At 51.8% G+C, this 19,132-nt stretch overlaps 7 protein-coding genes across 7 annotated transcripts; 3 read left to right on the plus strand and 4 right to left on the minus strand.

The window, feature by feature from the left end:
* Nucleotides 1-327: 327 nt before the first annotated feature.
* On the minus strand, nt 328-2,754 carry COCSADRAFT_117180 (uncharacterized protein). The gene is made up of 2 exons (XM_007701828.1): nt 1,120-2,754; nt 328-1,064 (listed from the first exon to the last, which is right to left on the minus strand). Exons 1-2 carry the CDS (start codon nt 2,557-2,559, stop codon nt 747-749), a joined length of 1,758 nt encoding a protein of 585 aa, XP_007700018.1. The 5' UTR covers nt 2,560-2,754; the 3' UTR covers nt 328-746.
* Nucleotides 2,755-3,397: 643 nt separating this feature from the next.
* Nucleotides 3,398-4,367, plus strand: COCSADRAFT_36718 (uncharacterized protein). Its single transcript, XM_007701588.1, has one exon. The coding sequence runs from the start codon at nt 3,468-3,470 to the stop codon at nt 4,275-4,277; it is 810 nt and encodes a 269-aa protein (XP_007699778.1). The 5' UTR covers nt 3,398-3,467; the 3' UTR covers nt 4,278-4,367.
* Nucleotides 4,368-4,417: 50 nt separating this feature from the next.
* On the minus strand, nt 4,418-7,447 carry COCSADRAFT_36719 (uncharacterized protein). The gene has a single exon (XM_007701589.1). The coding sequence runs from the start codon at nt 7,316-7,318 to the stop codon at nt 4,490-4,492; it is 2,829 nt and encodes a 942-aa protein (XP_007699779.1). The 5' UTR covers nt 7,319-7,447; the 3' UTR covers nt 4,418-4,489.
* A 377-nt stretch (nt 7,448-7,824) lies between these two features.
* COCSADRAFT_36720 (uncharacterized protein) lies at nt 7,825-9,962 on the minus strand. Its single transcript, XM_007701590.1, has 3 exons — nt 9,516-9,962; nt 8,967-9,399; nt 7,825-8,901 (listed from the first exon to the last, which is right to left on the minus strand). Exons 1-3 carry the CDS (start codon nt 9,699-9,701, stop codon nt 8,168-8,170), a joined length of 1,353 nt encoding a protein of 450 aa, XP_007699780.1. The 5' UTR covers nt 9,702-9,962; the 3' UTR covers nt 7,825-8,167.
* Nucleotides 9,963-12,522: 2,560 nt separating this feature from the next.
* On the plus strand, nt 12,523-13,253 carry COCSADRAFT_357055 (uncharacterized protein). Its single transcript, XM_007701829.1, has one exon. The coding sequence runs from the start codon at nt 12,543-12,545 to the stop codon at nt 13,185-13,187; it is 645 nt and encodes a 214-aa protein (XP_007700019.1). The 5' UTR covers nt 12,523-12,542; the 3' UTR covers nt 13,188-13,253.
* A 1,829-nt stretch (nt 13,254-15,082) lies between these two features.
* COCSADRAFT_36721 (uncharacterized protein) lies at nt 15,083-16,907 on the minus strand. The gene is made up of 3 exons (XM_007701591.1): nt 16,602-16,907; nt 15,809-16,548; nt 15,083-15,758 (listed from the first exon to the last, which is right to left on the minus strand). The coding sequence occupies exons 1-3, from the start codon at nt 16,816-16,818 to the stop codon at nt 15,183-15,185; spliced, it is 1,533 nt and encodes a 510-aa protein (XP_007699781.1). The 5' UTR covers nt 16,819-16,907; the 3' UTR covers nt 15,083-15,182.
* Nucleotides 16,908-17,539: 632 nt separating this feature from the next.
* Nucleotides 17,540-18,762, plus strand: COCSADRAFT_117193 (uncharacterized protein). Its single transcript, XM_007701830.1, has 3 exons — nt 17,540-17,823; nt 17,931-18,343; nt 18,473-18,762. Exons 1-3 carry the CDS (start codon nt 17,644-17,646, stop codon nt 18,558-18,560), a joined length of 681 nt encoding a protein of 226 aa, XP_007700020.1. The 5' UTR covers nt 17,540-17,643; the 3' UTR covers nt 18,561-18,762.
* The last annotated feature ends 370 nt before the right edge of the window (nt 18,763-19,132 follow it).

Raw genomic sequence — 19,132 nt, forward strand, 5'->3', positions numbered from 1 at the left:
CTCTGCAAGGCCAATTTAGCACGTTCACTCCCCGAGGTCACTCGCAATTACTTACTTACCTACCCCCTGTACACGTGCCTGTACATACTTACTCGGGACGTGAAGTATGTGCTGACCAGCGCTCTCGTCATCGCCTGGGGTCATACAAATGTCCTTGTCTAATTTCCCGCGTTCCCCTTCCCCGGTTACATGTATGTGTAAGTAGTATATGACTACTTGTGGCTGCCTCGTTGCCAACCAGACACTTGGCCCCTGAGTCGTGGGTGCGTATGGCCCAGCTTGGTGGAACAGCCTCATGAAAGCTTCTTTCAGGACTTGAACACTAGTGCCCGCCTGCTATCCAACCACGCATCCACCCTGCTAAGTATCCATCTCTGCCATACTGCGTGCACCTTTGCTCGGCAGCTTTCTCATTGCGATCTTCTTACAAACACCCGTTGCACCGAAATCATCACAGTCTTTGCTTCCTCCCTCGGACCACCACGTGGCACTTCGCCGTTGCTCGGGCACGTGATTGCCATGTCCTTCGTTTTTGACACTGCTTTCTGCGTCACAGCATCCGCCCGCACGTGCCATGTACACCTTCAATCTCACTCGTGATACTCGATCCGCTAGCCGCTTGAGGCCGCCATCCCTTCTATTTCTTCTAAAATAGCCCGTACAACGCCGCCCACCCCCAGGGTCTGATTTAAGCACCGCCCAAGCAGCGCCAAATTGCTATGTTACATATGATTCCCATGGCTCGTTCACTTTCGTAACAGGCCCGTGCCCTCGTCCGCCTCCTCACCACCACCTTCCTCTTCATCTTCGTCGTTGTCCTCGTCAGACCATCCTTCGGCTTCCAGCCCTTCACCACGGATGCCAAAACTCAGCACGAAACCGACGAGCGCAATACCAGCGAAGATGCCAAACGGCAAAACTTCTCCTTTGGGCCTCAACTTTGTCGCAGCTGTAAACAGCGAGCCCGAAACGAATGGTCCTGCTGCCCGCCCGGCAGCAGAGAGCGTCTGTGCAAGGCCGTTGAGCGTCCCGAGAACGTTGTGGTTAGGCGCCGAGTTTGTAATCTGCGTCTGGTCAACATATGCTACAACGGGTTAGAGTCGCATCAGAGTAACTCACCATAAGAAGCGCAGCCGTCAAGCCGCCGACACCTGCGACCGTCTTGATGACCAATACCACCCCAAGCTCAAACCACAGCCATCCCGCGCCCGAGCCAATACCTTTGTACGGGTTGCTGTCTTTATAGCCCACCCACGGCATCAGTCCAAACGCTGCAATGAACAGACCCAAGCTAACCCTGTATGCCATTTTGTTGCCTAGCTTGCCTCGTAATCGTCCAAATATGCCCACTTGAAATAGTATCGTGATAGCTCCTGCAAACGACAGCGACAAGCCAACAGCCTCTGGCTTCAAGCCACGCCCGGTTGGCGGTTGCTCCTCGGCAAAAATAGGATACAAGGAATTGTAAGAAATGTTGGCCAGTTGAAAGATGAAGTATGTCACCAGCAGCAGCACCGTGTCGCGATTCAAAACCTCCTTTCGCGTAAGCTCTTCGCTGTTGGCGTGCGGGAATAGTGCAGGCGCGGATTCGCCAGACGTGTCCGACACGTCGTCATCGTCTTCGATATGGTCTTCGTCCTCATCTTCACCCATACTGCGTAGGTGCGGAGAGTCGCGGTCCTTTTGCTGGCCAAGCAGGCGCCGTACATAAGTCGGTCGGGTCGAGCTTGTGAATTGCCATATCCAAGAGAACAAATTGCCCAGTCTCTTTCCCAGAGGAGGGAGGTTCTTGAGTTCCTCTAGGCTCTCCTCCAAAAAGATGATGCACACCACCAAATCAACAGCTAAAACAAGAGCTGAAAAGAGATTTGGTAGGAGATATGGATACGGATTGGCGTTGTTGTGTGAGAAGGGATTCTTGTAGAGAACCAACAAGCCTCCGACAATGGGACCTGTGATACCGCCAATGCCATAGACGACAGGCAGGTAGGTGAAGGCGCGCGACTGATTGCTCCGATCCGTGATCTCGCCCAGACATGTCGACACAACGCCAGAGTTGCCATTGACGAAGCCCATGAGTGCCTGTACGAGTATAGCATGCCACAGCTTTGTGCAGAAGCCGAATAAAAGGAAACAGCACATGGTCATGAAGGTGCCCATGATGATGACGGGCTTGCGCCCAATTTTGTCCGACAGCCAGCCCCAGAAGAAGTTTGTGGTGAACTGGGCCAGCGCAAACGACGAGGCGATGAGGCCCACGTACAGACCTCCCTGTCCCTGCTTGACTTCGGGGAACGAGGCCGTCATCTCTGGAAGGTATGGGCTGATTGAATTGAGAGCAGTCTGCTCGGCAAGCGCTATGACAGCCAACACAATAAGCTGCTTGGTCGGCAGGGGCGACTCGTGGTTGCTGTGGCCGTCTTGCGAGTCGCGGCCATGACGGGAGGACGGCGATGTCGAAGGTGGTCGGCCGCGGGTCCTGGGGGGGACTGTGGGGAAAGTCTCGTAGTGAAGTGTGGACCGTCGCGCCTCAATGGCCGGCCGTCGTGACGAGGGCATGGCTGGCGGTGCGTAGGCAAGTAGATGCTACCTCGTGAAGGCAGAGAAGGTGCAGCAAGCCTTGACATGCATCGAGTCTCGAACAGGGATGCAAAGGATGGTGCAAGGGTTCATGCCGCCATGACGCGCAGCAAAGTAGAGAGTATTAGAGAGAGAGACAGGGAGAGGGAAAGAGAATGAGAGAGAATAAGAGCGTATGAGAGTGTGAGTGGAGTGCGTCATCGGTCGCAGGAACATGTCCGTGTGCTTGGCGCGCCAACAATCGCCGCTTGCCGCCGCACCTCTCCTCTTCCCCGGTCTCCTAACCCACATTCCTTTTGTCTCGTGCCGGCCGACTGCATGCACAACAAGCGCAACCACTCGCCACTCGGCTTCCACATGTATCCCCCTTGGCTGGCCTTGCATGAACCTGCGTTCCAACGACTGCCATCTCACAATATATTTTAATTTCCCCACGGCTTGGCCAGCCGTACAACCCATCGACAGATGCTTTGTTCATGGCTGAAAAGAACATCTTTCCCAAGTCGACTATGTCAACAAGATGATTATTCAGAGTCTTGGAACCATTCGAAGCACAGTCACTAATGATTTAGCCAATCACTTTGCCATCACCTGGACCCAAGTTAACAGTTCGGCCAAATGCACCTTGTGGCGCAGTGATCACCTACTTGAAGACACCTTCTTTCGGCAAGGCTTGGTGGCCTTGTGAGCACATTAATAAAAACATGCCTGTCTAGAGTAAATGAGCATATTACAGAAAAAAAGTGGAGTTGCATAGTCCTCAAAGCTATAAAGATGCCCGGCGAGTCTGCAACTTTTCGACCAAGCACGAAAACAGTCAGTGGGCAGGCGGATGCGAGAGTAGCTTGATACCGATTATTTGAAAAGAGAGAAAGAAACAAAGGAAGATGTACTTCTGTCAGAAAGCCTACCTCGCCGCCGCTGCTGCTGCATGCACCCTCATCTCCCCGTGCCTCTCTACTCCCGTTCAACCGCCCATCACAAACACATCGGCACTTCCAGTACACTATGGCCTCGTCATCTTCCCACACTACCAAGCCCTCGACATCTTCGGCCCCATGGACCTCGTCAACTCGCTCTTCATGACATACAGAAACAAAACAAAGGAGCCCCATATCTCCGTCCTCAGCCGAACCATGGACCCGGTATCCTCTGCCATGATGCCCGGCGGCTTCGGCGAAGCAATCCTGCCAACAACAACGTTCAAACAGTACTTATCCGACCACGCGCCTGCCAACGATACCGCCACATCTGTTGACGGCAAGCCGGACATCGACGTCCTGATTGTGCCCGGCGGCGGCGGCACCCGCAACGACATGAGCGAGGAAATCGCCTTCATAGCCGCCACCTTCCCGCGCCTCAAGTACATCATTTCCATTTGCACGGGTGCCTCGCTGCTCTCGCGCGCAGGCGTGTTGGAAGGTCGCCGCGCAACCACCAACAAACGCAGCTGGGCCTGGGCAACTTCGCACGGCAACAACATCACGTGGATCCCTACTGCGCGCTGGGTCCAAGACGGCAATGTGTGGTCCAGTAGTGGGGTTTCGGCAGGCATAGATGCCATGTATGCGTTTGTTAGCTCCGTCTATGGCGAGGACGTGGCTACGTTTTTGAGCCTGAGCCTCGAGTATACTAGGGAGCTGCACTGGTACGAGGATCCATTTGCGGCTGTTTGGGATGTCCCCGGCGCGAAGTAGAGTTATGGCAACTTTGGCTGCAAGTAAGCTGACCTAGCCCACGTCTGCCATCCTAGCAAGATATTATGTACTTGTCCTCGACATCACATACGCCGCTACCCCTCATGTCTTCACACGACTGACATGTATATATATATATGTGTGTGTGTGGGTAAATAGTATAGACTTTGATTCTTCACTGCTTAGCAATATCAATATGTACAGTCATGGTCTCATTCGTACGAAGCCCACTCCCTGTCCAAAACGTCCAACTCACGCTTCGCCCATTCGTACTTGCTATCGCCTGGCTCAGCATTACCCAGTCCCCTCAAAATATCCCCTCTTTCCCTCGTATTAGCAACCTGTGCCTTCTTCCTCTCCAAAGCCTTGCGTTTCAAGTATGCAAAATCCTCATCCTCCACACTACGCATCCATACCGAGCGCATCCGTGGACTCCACAAACAACAGCTTGATCCGGCTTCCGAGTCCTCGCCAGGGACTAGCTGGATAGATTTGTTAAACAAGCGTGGAATCGTAGTGGGTAGGGATTTCGATTGCATGGCAGGCCAAACAAATCGGTCGTAGCATTCCTCGCATACCGTGAATTCAGGGAGCTGAGGAATAAAGTACCATGGCTTGCGAATCAATATCTTGTCTCTGGCGCACTCGCCCTTGAAAGCATAGTCGCGCGCCAGGTCGACAAAACGGTCAATGTCAGGTCGGCGGCCAGTTATCTGGGCCTCTTCGTCAAGCTCCATAAGAAGCTCCAAGTACTTCATGAGACGACGTGAGCTCATACGGAAGCCGCAAGTGTATCGACTTGGTACGTTTGAGTAGCCAACAGTGATACGGGGAAAGTAGCCGCGGATGCTGGGAAATAGGGCTTCGGCCAATCTTCGGTCACTAGAACAGATGGCAAAGTTGGGCACAAACATGCCGTCGCGTTGATTGACAATGCCGTACCAACTGGCCTCATTAGTGTCCTTTTCTCGTTCTCCCGGGCACGGCTTGTACGTGTCCATAATATCTGCCACGGCGCAAAGTAAGTCGAGTGACTTCAGGCGCTGTTTTACAGTGAGATACCACGCAAGGCGCGGCCACGGGTTACTAAAGTCACACGCCCGCTTGATTGACCAGTCGTCTAACCCGATCTGCTTGAATTCCCCGTCGAATCGAGTCTCAAAAAAAACGCTCTTGTAGCAATCAGGACATATGTTGAAATTTTTGAAGCCGCGGAGGCTGTACCAATCATCGTACTCTCTCGAGGCCTTGCTCCTTGGACAGTCCGGCAGTGATTTGAGGTCCAAAGAAGCAACTCTCCGTAAGGACTTGTCTCTGCGACCGTCCTGGGAGCGGATGCTATTCGATCTTGCCCTCCTAGAGAGTCCGGGTTCCTCACGAGTGCTTTGTCTGGAAGGCTGGGCTTGGGAATCTCTGATATACGGGGAACTAGCAGCAGACGGCGAAGAAGATGTGGGAGGTTCTATATAGTCTTGTCTTGGAGAAGCGATGGGTGAATGGGTATACTGGTAATTCTGTTCCGGTGGCATCAAGACATCAATGAGTTGATCATCCATAGGATATGGCAAAGCAGAGTGCGAAGAGGATGGTCTCCCGGCTGGTAAGGAACTCTGTACATCACCGCGTGTTCTTGGGGCCGGCATTGTCTCGTATCTTCCGTACCTGGAAGGCGGCCTTGATCTGTCCTGAGCGCGGACAGGGGGAACACTGGTGTGCTGATCGGCCTCGGAAATGGGAAAGCGACCTCGTCCGGGCGAATGAGGCTCAAACGTGCTCGAATGAGATAGAGGAGTAGGAGGTTGTCCACCACTTCGAGAAGAAGGGCGCGTTCCAGGCGGTGACTCCTTTAACCGCGTCGGAAGTTGAGATGAGGCGGTTCGTGGCAACGGTGAACTTGGTCTGGACAGGGGCCGCGGACTGTTGGCATAGGTAGTATCAACAGGAACGGGTCTTGACTTTTTTGCGCTGTTGTTCAAGGAAGAAGCGGATGATCTTGGAGATTGGGCATAAAGATTTTCCTTTGACGAGTTGGATGAGTATTCCTTGCGCAAGGTTGGTACCGAACGCTCCCCAGAGTCGCGCCTTGTCGATTCCGGCCGATGCTGCGTGTCCCGTAAATTTGTTCTCAAAGCTTCTCTTTGCAGATCGTTCTGCACGAAGCTGTAGCGTGCCGGTTTCCGGTCTGCTCGTAAGTGGGTAGTGCTATCGGTCTCTGAGTCCGAGTCAAAGACATGATCTTTTTCTGCCGGCCGAGAGTTTGCAAAAGAGTTGTGACGGCTACTACCCGGTCGAGATGTTAGTGATCTACGATGGGAATGCCGTTGTGCGTCTTGGTCAATTCGACCCATGTCCGAAGTAGCGAAACGGCTGTCGGATGGGGTCATGGGTTCTGGCGAACGCAGAAAGTCGGTCGGTATAGGAGCAGTCGATTCCTTCTGTGATTGTGAGTAGCCATAAGGCATCCTCTCTCGTTCTGTGAACAAGGGCGGGTCTGGGACATCGGTGTTGATACGGTCTGCGAAGCTCCTCCTATGGCGATCTCGATGGGAGTTGGGTCGTGTTGTCGCATCGGGATCTGTAACGGACCCGGAGCTGTGTCTCGAGCGACGGCCGTCGCCTTGTGCAGCACTGGGCTGCTCGATCTCGTCCAATATATACTCCTGATCGACAGTGCCCCGCGTATTGACGGGCGGCTCACCATCATCACGGCTTTGTGCTGGCGAAGGTGGCTGAGACCGAGCTTCTTTGGCCAGGGCTTCTGGCTCGTCCTCTACACTAGGCGGAGGCGGCCATGATTCCTTTCGTCTGTGTGACCTGTATGATTGCGAGGCGGATTGTCTGGGACGGGATGTGCGGGGCTCGTAGGAGGGGTAGGAAGTAGTATAGGGATTGCTGGCGCGCATGTCTGTTAGTTCCCTGCGGGCGTCGGCGAGAGTGGCTTCGTGCCGCGAGTAGGCATATGCGTCTGCATCGCGCGGCGATGTATAATAAGAATCATGGCGTGGGTGCTCGTAATAGCGACTGTCGTATCCGTAAGACATGAATGGTGAACGTGAGAGGAGAGGTCAGACGAGCAAGGTGAGAGTGGCGCCTGCCGCGTGCATTGATTCTGAGTGTAGCAGTGTAGAAGAGGGTGGTGGTCTGGAGAGCAACGGGGGTGGAGGTGGAGGAGACAAAGGTGTTGCACAACGCAGCAGTAGCCGACATGTTGGACGGATGCTCAACACTGCTGGGTGACGCATAGGGCCCAGCGTGAATTGTGGGTCATGGCTGCTACGATACGCAGCGGACCATATCGTCAGCCCACGCTCATTTGCTCGCTTCGCCGGCCCCGCCCCCAAGGCGGCGGCGCATGCCGGCGACCACGTTTACTACCACTTGATGCGTTCATCGTGGCCACTCGGTAAGCAAGGCCATTACATATATACATACTACGTACATCCGGTGAGCCCGTTCGGGGTGACAGGTAAGACTAGACTTTTGTAGATGGTGGACACAAGGCAAACAGGGTACTACACATAGGACTGCTGTTGAGTCGTGTCCTTGCATCTGTGCACAATCATGAGACTTTTCTTTTGCTATTCGGATAAGCTTAAATACACGTTAATCTTCGTCCTCACATGTTTTGTCATGTGGACTATGTAAGAATCTGTAAAATCTCCTGCTACGCGGCTGTGCCTCCTCAGTTGCGCGATCGTATAGCTTGAAACAAGAAGGGAACATTGCGCATCATCTATCAAACAAACTTCAGTAGATGATATCGGATACATTTAAGGGGGGGGTTCAAGAGGCGGCAATTGGGTATCAAAAGGAATTCGTATCGAATGGAAGAAGGGCGTAACAAGAGGAGGGATTGTGGGAAGGCTTCAACGTGGAAATGTATGTTGTGCTTAGAAGAAGTTGCCCTCGGGAACAGCACAAAAGATACCGACAGCCACGCCAGAGATGAGAAGAGCACCGAGAATGGATTGGATGAAGATCGTGTCCTGAATCTGGCGAAGAGCCGGCTCCTGGATCCAGACCTCACGGTCAAAGACCTTGCGAACAAGGTTGCGCTTTTCGTAGCGTGCAACCCATGGCTCGTCTTCGTAAGAATTGCTAGATGCGTGAAATTCTATGCTCTGGGAAGACTCGGATTTGATCTCTTCGGCCTGCAGTTCATCGTCAGAGGCAAAAAGCTCCCACGGTCGGAGATGTCGGTGATGCATGCCGTGCAGCACCACACACATGCCTTTCCATGCTGCGATCAGGGTGGAGATGCCGATGAGAAAACCAATCAGCGACATGACACGCCATGCACGACCAGCACCGCTAAGAGCGAGAACGATTGCAGTAACGAGACCGGCGACGATGCCGCCGATACCGAGACCACGTGCAAAGATGACACGGGGACGGTTGCCGTTGCAGATGGTCCAGCGAATAAAGTTGGGATGTGCCTGGCAACGAAGAGACCATTCGACAGACGTGATGACGTCGTTGAAGGCAGATGGATGTGTCGTGTTTTGGAGAGCATGCAGCAAAGAAGTGTGCTCCTTGGACGAGAGGTTCAGCTGGCGCGGTCCATTATCGGCAATGTAGATGGAGATGATACGATTGATCTCTTCTCGGTACGGCTGGATGGAGACTGCGGGGGATGAGCGAGTGGATCCTACAAAGACGAAGAGAAGAATCAATAAAGGCTATACTCACGTGGTTTCCATTTGAGGCCAGCATGATCAAACGCACCAGCAGCACGCTGGGCATGATCGATCTTGAAGCCAGGCCTGCTGTCGCCGTTGAAGTCGAGAGAGCCGGCAGCCGCTTGGTCGAAGCTGCTAGGGGTGCGGGGCGGTGTGTGGAAAGGATCGCTAGCAGCCGTGTCGGATTCAGCACGGCAGCCTTCGGTGGCGAAATCGGTGCCTCTGAGAATGGTTGCCGCCTCAGTACTGTAGAGTCGTGGGCTGGGCTTTGGGTCATTGGCATTGTTAGTCTCACCGGTCCATTTAGGCGACAAGACCCTCTCGCTTTCTGGTAGGGCATTGAAGCGCTTGACGTAGTCGCGGTACCAGAGGAAGAATTGCAGATTCTCGGCAGACAGCTCAATGTATTTGAGGAAGTTCATGAAATCACGAATGGTACAAGGCTGATGACGTAAGTTAGTGAGTGTAGTCGAGTAGAGGTCGGATGGATGTTGGGACGGGGTAGCAGTATGATGGACTAGACGTGGATATAATGGAAGGTGCGGTGGGCAAAACGTACCGGGCAAGTGCCACCAGCGACAATGTTATCAAAGGACAAGGCTTGGGGAATGCCATTGGACATGCCGCTCGAGCCAGACTTGATTGATCCGCGAAGTGTCTCACGCTTGGTGTCATTTGAGATGGCAGAGGCATTGTCGGCAACACTGGCACGGCCTGGGCGGCGATACGACAGTGAGTAGACCATGGTGGGTCCTGCGACAGTGTGAGGGGTCTATATATGTGTATAGTGAATGTGGGTGATGAAAAAGAAGGGAAGAGTGAGTGGTGGGGAGAAGAGCGAGGCAGAGGCCAAGAGCGTTCGAGCGGGCCAGGCGGGATGATCTGAGGGGGAGGAGGAGGAGTAGTATATGTATGGGTAGGTGGGTGTATGCATCTACATACGTATGTAAGCATGCAGATGGCGGGAGAGAAAAGTAGATAGCAGTAGCGTCAAGATGCAATTCCAGCAAGGGGGGTAGTTTCCCGTAGACATGCACACACATGGACAGGTCCCGCCCGCCAGAACGCCAGCTGAGGCAGCCACCAGTTTTGCACGGTTGTGACGGCTACAGGCTAGCGGTGCAGGGACGCGATATTGGCGACGACGATGCAGATGGAGCGGCTATGTGGGCAGGATCCGTGTCGATCGCCCGGGCCCTTGTGCTCGAGCTACACCAAGTAGACATGGCCACCATGGCTAGTACTTTGCCTAGTGATTCTCGGGCCTTTTCGCAGCAGTTACTACATACATATATACATGCTCATATTAGAGTATGTGCGGTCGTACAGTCGTCGTAACCACCAAGACACCTGGTATACATACATACGTACACATGTGTGGACATGTACATACGGCCCCGGCTGGTGACCAAAATAACCAGTCGACGTTGGGAAATGAAGATGCGACAGAGGATGTTGTGCCAGTGACGGCCGCCACAGGCAACGCGCCGGTGCAACGCTCGCAAGCGCAGCGAAAAAGGCGAAAAAGGCAAAAAAGGCAAAAAAGACTAGTGGACAAGCCGTGGTCAAGCCGTGGTCAACAACAGTGACGTTGTTTCAGACAGCCACATGTACCAGCCGACAGCATCCGCAGTCTGATTGGCTGTCGGATGCCACACCTGCAGCCAATCGGAGCAGCCTCTATCGTCACCATGCATGTTCCTGCTACGATCTTATCCATGTGTGCGAACACACATACTACATGTCTATGCATCTACAGTCGCCATATTTGTAACACATCTCCACAGCCCAGCAAAGTACCTTGTACACACTAATATACTATAGTATACTATACTACACACACATACTCTGCATGCCTGGGTGGTGGCGCTCCTCCCCCCGCCTCTCCCGATGCCAGCGAAAACACCAGCTCCTGACGCTTTCCGTAAGCCGGCCGATTGGTCTACTGCGTCTTCCAACTAGCGGCACAAAGTCAAACTACGTACCTACTTACCTTCCAAAACCCACCTCTTGGTACTTGGTAGCGGTACTTGGTAGCTTTCCCCTTTTCTCCACCCTCTCACGCCAATGTCTGCCGCCTTGGTCAGTATAGTAGACGTAGTTACCTTACTTACCACCCACAACACCCCAAGACTGAGCCGTGCCGTGTTCCATGACACCCGTCAGAACCATTCTCACGGTTTCACGTGGCTCACCACGTGTCACCCGACACCACGTCCCCACGTTAAGTCACGTGTCGTATACAAGTCTGGGTCTGCAAACTTTGGCATAACGCCACTCAATCCCCAATCACTTTTCGCTTTCGCATATCCACCACCTTCTCCCCACCATCGAAGCTTATACTTATTCATGTCTTTGAACACCAGCTGGCCCCCTTTCCACTAGTGACTCCCTCGGCCTCGGGTCAAGTTTTCATCTAGTGCGAATCGCTTCTGCTTCGCCGACTGGACCATGGATGCAAATGCGCTAATGTACATCTAGCTGTTCCATGGCTTCCTTCACCAACTCCTGTGCCTGCACCCTCCCCTCCATCCCGTCGCCGCATCCTCGTCGGCTTTTCTTTTTTCTTGGCTAACGTCCTGTGGCTTTCGGGACCCTGGCCCACCATGGCATCGATCCAGATCCAAAACCTGCGACTGAAGCCACCATCGCCGCTACTTGTGTGCTCCTCATACCCATGTCCCTTCCAAAAACAAACACGATCGTGGGTTCCCAGGGACCCACTTTGCATCGACTTGGCAATGTCCATCGCCGGCCGCATCTTCCTTGGAGCTCGTTGCATGCATACCGCTGCACACACCCCTGGTCATCCTGTCTTGACAACCAAATCTCTGTAGTAAAGAAAATCGTGTTTGCCCTCGATCCAAAAAACGGGGCGCTCAGGGGAATATCAACCATCCCTGCCGCACACCCGCGTTGTGCATGCGGATGAATACGTCGTCGGCTAATCACTTTGCATCCACAATCATATGCCTTCATCTCCCAGCCGTGCAAACTTCACCAACATGCCGCACCGCAAGCAATGCTCCGTTTGGGGGGTGCAGTTGCGAGATGATTTCTTAGCAGTCAACTGTCCTCTTTACCAATGACATGTAGATATATGCACACCATGGCATGAGGCAAAAGTTGACTTTACAGACGAGCCTTCACACTGCCCCTGTAGCCCTGGCCTAAGTTCGGGCTGCGTCTAGGCCATGGTCTTTGCTGCTGCGTTTAGCGATAGCCCGAGGCAGGTACCACGGCGCGGTAACAATTAGCACACTAACAGTATCACATACGCTTGACATGTGCTGCGCCATCCACTGTGCCCAACAATCAAACTCTGCCCTTTTTAACCCGCCTCAGTTTCCGTGCCAGGTTGGCAAACGCAGATAGTTAGTGAATCAGACTTTGTATACTGGATGTTGAAAACAATGCAATTCCAAATTGCACCAAACAAGAGCCATGCATGCAAAGAAAGGACAGTACGGTTGGAGCAAACCATTTGTCTCATAATAGTCACCCAATACCTTTCGCCCCAAGTAGCCTTCATATTGCGGCTTCCCGGTAGACATTCGGTCATACCTGCTGCACATCCGTCACACTCATGGACTTTTCCTGTATTGAATCGCACTTCCGTACTCCACAACTAGGCTTCCAAGTCTTTCATTACTCAAACGATATCTCCAACCCCCACACCCTGCCCTTGGCATATAACATTGGAGTCTTTGACAGCCTCGAACAAGCACAAGATGCAGCCCAAAGCGAGTTGGCGCGCGTCTTGAAATTCCATCTCAACCAAGGGCACTCCGGTCGTTGTTTTCGCGAGATGAATCTGAGTCTGCGCGGCCTCATCACAGCGTACGTGGACAGCTTGAACAAAGCCAGACAGTCGATTCGGCGCGAGCTCATTTTGAGCGAATTTCACATTGTTAAATTTGACGCCTGGGACCCATCGCGGGCCGTTCATGAGAGCAATGTGCAAGCGCATGAACTATCTATGTATAAATTGTCTTCGGAAATCGATCCACCATTTGTTCAGCATGATGAAGAACGTTCGCCGGAATGGGCAAGATCTCGCATCCCACTGTTTGTTCGTCGAGACGAAGGGCCCTTGCGTCGACCGGGCGACCAACCCTACACAGTGCGGATGGGCTTTTTGCCGCCAAAGCCAATACCTGCTATTCGGTCCATATCAGAGCAGTCAGTCAAAAACTCAGATAGTGAGCTTTTGCGAAGAAACAGCGTGTGAGCTTGAATGGACTACTGGTTCAGTATCAGGCAACGAGAGTAGATTGTTACAGTTAAATGGATTTGGCGACTAGCCAGGGATGAATCTAGTCTCCATCCCTTCACGTTACTTGAAAGGATAGATGAACTCTTTTCTTTTCTGTGTTCAATCATCCTACTAGCCACTTAATGACTACTCTATTCAATTCAAACAAACATCTACTATGGCCATGTCACATTGCTATTCATGTAAGCAGCGCTCAAGCATTCATTCCATTTGTCTATTTGTTTATGTATGGGATACGTGTACGTAGAGTACCTACACATCTACCTACATACACATACACACACGTAGCTCAAAAAAAGCAAGTGCTCACATCGCGGGTGCTGACAGGGGTATTCCGCGATGATCTAAAAGCAATCATCTAGTCATGGTAAGACATCGATCAGCCCTGTTTCAAGATGACGATCTTCATTAGATCTATACACTAGTCCTTGTTTTTTCCCGCTCCTTTGTTCTTCCCGTACTTTCTCATCTCTACGAAGGTGGTGTGCAAATCAGTCTTGCATATCCAACTCACGATGCGCTTTCTGTCACATGAGCAGTAAAAGAAAAAAATTCAGGATGAAAAGATCCGGGGAGGATATTCAGGTATTGGTTTGAGGATGGGATTGAAAATGTAATATACGTTCAACTACTAGAGTCTGATTCGACTTGGCAGGTTGCGTTGTGATCAAAACACACCAGGAGCTTGTGTTGGTAGGATTGGTCTTGAATCTACTCCACACTGCCTTTTATTATATTTTGACTTAGAATTGGGTGGGCTACTCACTAGGAAGAATAATATGTAATAATATGTAACACTGTTACTCAGAACCTGTTGGATGGTATCTGATTCCCCCCGAAGATTAACAAAGATTTCCTGGTTTTTTTTTTTGCAATAACGAGTTAACGAGCGCGACACGCCAGCGCAGAAAACATAGTCATAATAACAAACAAGTACGTCAGCTGTGTAACACCTTGCCCACAGCAAGCGCAAAACGATTGGTGAGGAAGAGGTCGACAGAATCATACTTGAGCTTAGTGACTTCATCCCAAAACAGTCTAGTTGATCCATGAACACGTGGGACGTAGACCAGTGATCAGACTCACCGCTCAGCCTCATATCTCCACCATCGCTGTTCGCATGTACATCAGACTTTGCAACAACCTGAGCATCCTAGCGCAAATGCTACGCCAATTAAAATGCTTAAAAACATGAGGCGTTGCGAAGGGTATGTTTCGCGTCCGACTTACACAGCACACCCCCGACAATCACTATCACTTTGTTAGTTCAAAGAGTAAGCATACGCGGACGGTAAGAGTCATCTTAACAAAGTGATGCTGAGCACCATGTCTTTCTCCAGACCGCTAAATACCCCCCCGCCCCCCACCTTCTCAGGCAATGCAAATATTTCAAGGGCAAAGACTCCTATGCTACACATATCATGCACTTCCCGCTTTGTTTTTTTCCTACTCATTACACACTTGCACATACCCATACCGTCTTGTATACAATCTTCTCAATCTCAAAAAACAACAATATTTGTACCATGTCCATCATGCCCCCCCACGTCATCACAGCCATCCAGCAGTATCTCCGCTGGGACGCAGAAATCAAACGACAAATCGATGGCAAAACACGCGCGAGGACGTGCTCGATCACACGACGAGTTGTGTCTAGCTCGATGGAAGATCAAGAAGCGGTGCTGTGGCGACCGGGATATACCAGGGGAGATTCGGCAGAGAGTTTACCATCTGTGTAAAAAAAGAAAAGAAAAGAAATACATTTTGGGGGTGCATAGTGAGACTGCAAAGCAGGGAGCCGGAGTCATGACAAATGATTGCATGAATGGGTATCAAGAAAGAATTTTTTTTGACGGACAAAAACACATAGTATATAGTGGTCGGAGGGGGAGGGGGGTTGTTTAATTTGAAGCGATCAAACTTAGATACCCTCTATGATGAATACAACATTTACACCACCTTCTTCTGACCAACACTTGTTATCTTCTTCTCCATTCCCAGCAAGCCCCCCAAAATACTGATTCCCATCTGCACCAGCGTGACAACGAACCTCACAACGTAATCTTTCCACTCCAGAACGGGCCTCCTGCCCCTCATAAACTTTGCATCTACCACCTCCCACCCCGCCTTTCCACCAAGCTTCTCTCCAACCTGCAATCCGCTTCGGCATCCATCTTCATGGAAGCCGTAGCCTGTCCATGCGCCAGCGTACCAGATACCGCGCTTCCCTTGTATCTCGTCAAGGCGGTCTTGTGAAAATACCATGCGCGAGTTATACAGGGGATGGCGGTACTGGTATGTGGCCTGGGTGAGAGCAGGAGAAGGAGGCGAGGGTGGGTTGAGAGTCACGAGCACGGACGAGAAGGTCTCTCGGGGGATGTGTTGGAGAGTGTTCATGTCGTAAGTCAAGCAGACGGACTCAATAGCACCGGAAGGTGAGTCTAGGTTTGGGTTTTTTGGTGGGTGGGACGCAGAAGTTGTGAGATAGTTCCATGCCGACCAGGCTGTGCGGCGTTGGGGCATGAGCTAGAGATTGTTAGCAGTCGCTCTTGCTATGCTACTATCGGCAGACTTACTGAGAGGTCAGAGTGTAAATATGCAGTATTGGGTGTTGTTTCGAATGCGTCTAGGATTTCCTTCTCTTTTTCGGTTGCATCATCTCCCAATATCCATCTTGCTTGATCTCCGTGGCAGGCCAACACAACTTCGTCAAAGATTTCTGTCTGACCCTCTCCCCTTCCTCCCAACGTCAACTCTACTTTCTGATCCTTACTCCTCACAGCCAGGACAGGCGTTCCAAGGTGGCCTTCGCAATTGCCTGCTAGCTCCAGCACGGCGTCGATGTACTTGCTGGATCCACCTTCGACAGTCAACCAGGGTGGCCTTTCAGCAATGGTACTAAGGAGGTGATGGTTCCACATGAAGCGTACAAGCGTCAGTGCAGGAAATTCCAGAGCGCATTTGTCGGCGCCAGTACTCCATACGCATGCGGTCATTGGGATCAAGTAGTCGTCCCTAAAGGCGTCCGAGTAGCCTTCTTGGTCCAGATACTCTCCGATGCTCATCTTCGTAGCGGCAATGGCAGCTGGCGATCCTGGAGTGATTGAAAGCAAGTCGAGAGCAAACTGATTGAAGCGGACAATATCGAAGATCATGCGCCAGAAGGATGGTTTGAGTGCATTAGATGGCTGAGCGAAGAGTGTACTGCCCGATGTGCCAGACCATTCAAAGACACCTGCATCGCGGGAGACGCCAAAAGTCATTAGAGATGGCACAGTTTTTACGCGTAGAGTGGAGAGAAACTTGATAAAGTTTGCTATTGTCTGTCAACTTGGATTCGAGTGGCAGGATGCGTGGGAAGAGACGAACGGTAGGTAGCCGTGTTCAAAACGATGAAGCCAGTATCAACAGGCGTGCTTTTGCCGTCGTGCTTCCACATCACCGTATTTGTGTGGCCGCCCAGTCGTTCCTCTTTTTCAAAAAGATGCACCTCATGCTGGGTATCACGGAGGGCAAACAGGGCACTCAGGCCAGATATGCCGCTGCCGACAATAGCTATACGCTTTTTTCCCGCCTTGTTGCTCATGGTGAACTAGTGCGGAAGCGCAATGGTTACACAAGCAGGCTAGAATTCTATGCTGGATATATGTACCACAATGACAGAAGAGAACGGGCAGAGCGAGTATGAGCTGCGGAAGATATGTGACTCATGAGGTCATGGATGTTGAAGCTAGGCCCGTCGCTGCAAGTACATGACTAATGCCGCCGCTGCTCATTTCACGCATTCCAACAGCAACAGAGCCATGGTGCAGTACAATGTGGTGTTGCATGCATGTAGCATATTTCCCCAAGACTAGATTATCATTGGTGCCCAGGTTGGACCTACGTAATTAGCCCTTCTGGAAAAAAGATGGAGTGGGCCGCTGATCCTACTTGACAGTGGCCCCACCCGGTTGCGATGATTATGTAGGGAAGATGCGGTTTCTAGGACTGGTGGGCGCATGCTGGGTCTTTGAGACATTCAGAGCCGCAACATGCTGCGCGGTGCGGCCTTGCGTGTGAGGAAGTGCGGACCATGCCAACGACGCGTTCAAGGCGCGTATTGCTACTGGAAAAGCAATCATGGGTGTAAACTGACGCGACCGTATTTGCGACTGGGAATAGCTGGAATCATCTTCAATAGACATCTACAACACCTGAACAGACAACGAGTACGAGCAGGGCAGTCAGGCACAGTTGCGGTTCACGTGACATGGCAAGGATAGCCTTGGCAACTGCGTAATGGCCGCATGAGCTCTGGAGTATCGGCTCAACGCCTCATTCACTTGCACATCGCCCAACAACTGCACGCCCATACACAAACGTCTACTTCACGCAATCCTCCGTATAGACAAATTCCGATAGCGAAACCATGTCTAACCTCATCGATGCCGACGCGGGCACCGAGCGCTTCAGCGGCTATGAAGCCGAACTCAAGCTGGTACAAGCCGACCTCAGCCAGCAGATAGAGCAGATCAAAGAAACGACGGGCGAGCCCAGGAAGGCCGCCATCAGCAGGGCAGAGCGTGCGCTGGAGGAGGCCGAGGAGTTGGTGAGTTGCAGCCTAGAGACATATCGCCTGTGCGGAACAAGGCATATATGGCTTGATGTAACGACAATATGTGCAAAGAATGCAGCGCTCACAAGACTCTCGTCCAGATTGGCCAGATGCGCCTCGAAAAGTCAAACATTCCCGCCAATCTCAAGTCCAAGTACAACGCGCGCTTTCGCAACTTTGAGCACGACCTCGATACCAGCAAGCGTAAGCTGCAAACATACACCTCGGACCGCTCCAAGCTCTTTGGCGACCGCTACACCGACAGCCCCGATGGCGGTGACGCCCAACTCGAGCAGCGTCAGCAACTCCTCTCTGGCACAGATCGCTTGAACAGGTCGAGCAACAGGTTGAGGGAGAGCCAGCGGATTGCGCTCGAGACGGAGCAGATTGGCGCCAGTACACTCGGCGACTTGCACAGACAGAGGGAACAAATCACGAATACAAGGGAGAGGCTGCTCGAGAGCGAGGGATACACCGATCGGAGTATCAAGACTCTGAGGGGAATGGCGAGACGGTATGTATAACTCCCCTGGTCACTCCCGTCCATCTACCCACACCTAGAACCCCTGGTTGATAGGGAGGCCTAGATGGATGCCCTTTTGATTTTCGCAACCAAGAGTTGCTAACGATATTTCCACTGCAGGATGGCCACGAACCGCATCATTACCATTGCCATTATAACCGTCCTGGTGCTGCTCATTATCGCCGTCATTTTCAGCAAGTTCAGATGAGCGCACCCGCCGCCCCATCCTCCTTTCTAGCTACGATTGCGTGACTTGTTTCCTGTTTGGCGTTTGGAGCAAACAACTGTGTATATTACATGGGGCCACTTTCTCGTTAGGGGAAAGAGAGCCGAGTCATGATAATTGCGTTAAATGCATTACTACTCCTTGTACTGTCTCAATCAAGACTTTGGCCGTCTTGAGCCGTCTGCACTTACTATGCCCTCTTGCTTGGTGAACAAATGGTCTCGTACTAGGAAAGAATCAATGTATCTTTCAATGCGCTGCTTGTTTGGCACTTGGTCGAGTATCCAACAACCAAGCCACATACTGCCACTGCCACTGCGCGTACGTAATCTCGTCATGCTACTCAAATGAGGGAACCCATTGTTACATGATTACACACTATCGCCCAGACACACATACACACACACAACACTAAACACTAATTCGGCCTTGGTATTTTTAAAAAAGTATCATGCATGATAACTCTGATCCTTGAAACGCCTAGTTGGTACCGTGAAGCACAGAGGTAAAAAAAAAATAGATAAGAGGCAGACGAGATGACGTGGTGAAACGGT

The sequence above is a fragment of the Bipolaris sorokiniana genome (genome assembly GCF_000338995.1).
Source record: "Bipolaris sorokiniana ND90Pr unplaced genomic scaffold COCSAscaffold_7, whole genome shotgun sequence".
NCBI lineage: Eukaryota > Fungi > Ascomycota > Dothideomycetes > Pleosporales > Pleosporaceae > Bipolaris > Bipolaris sorokiniana.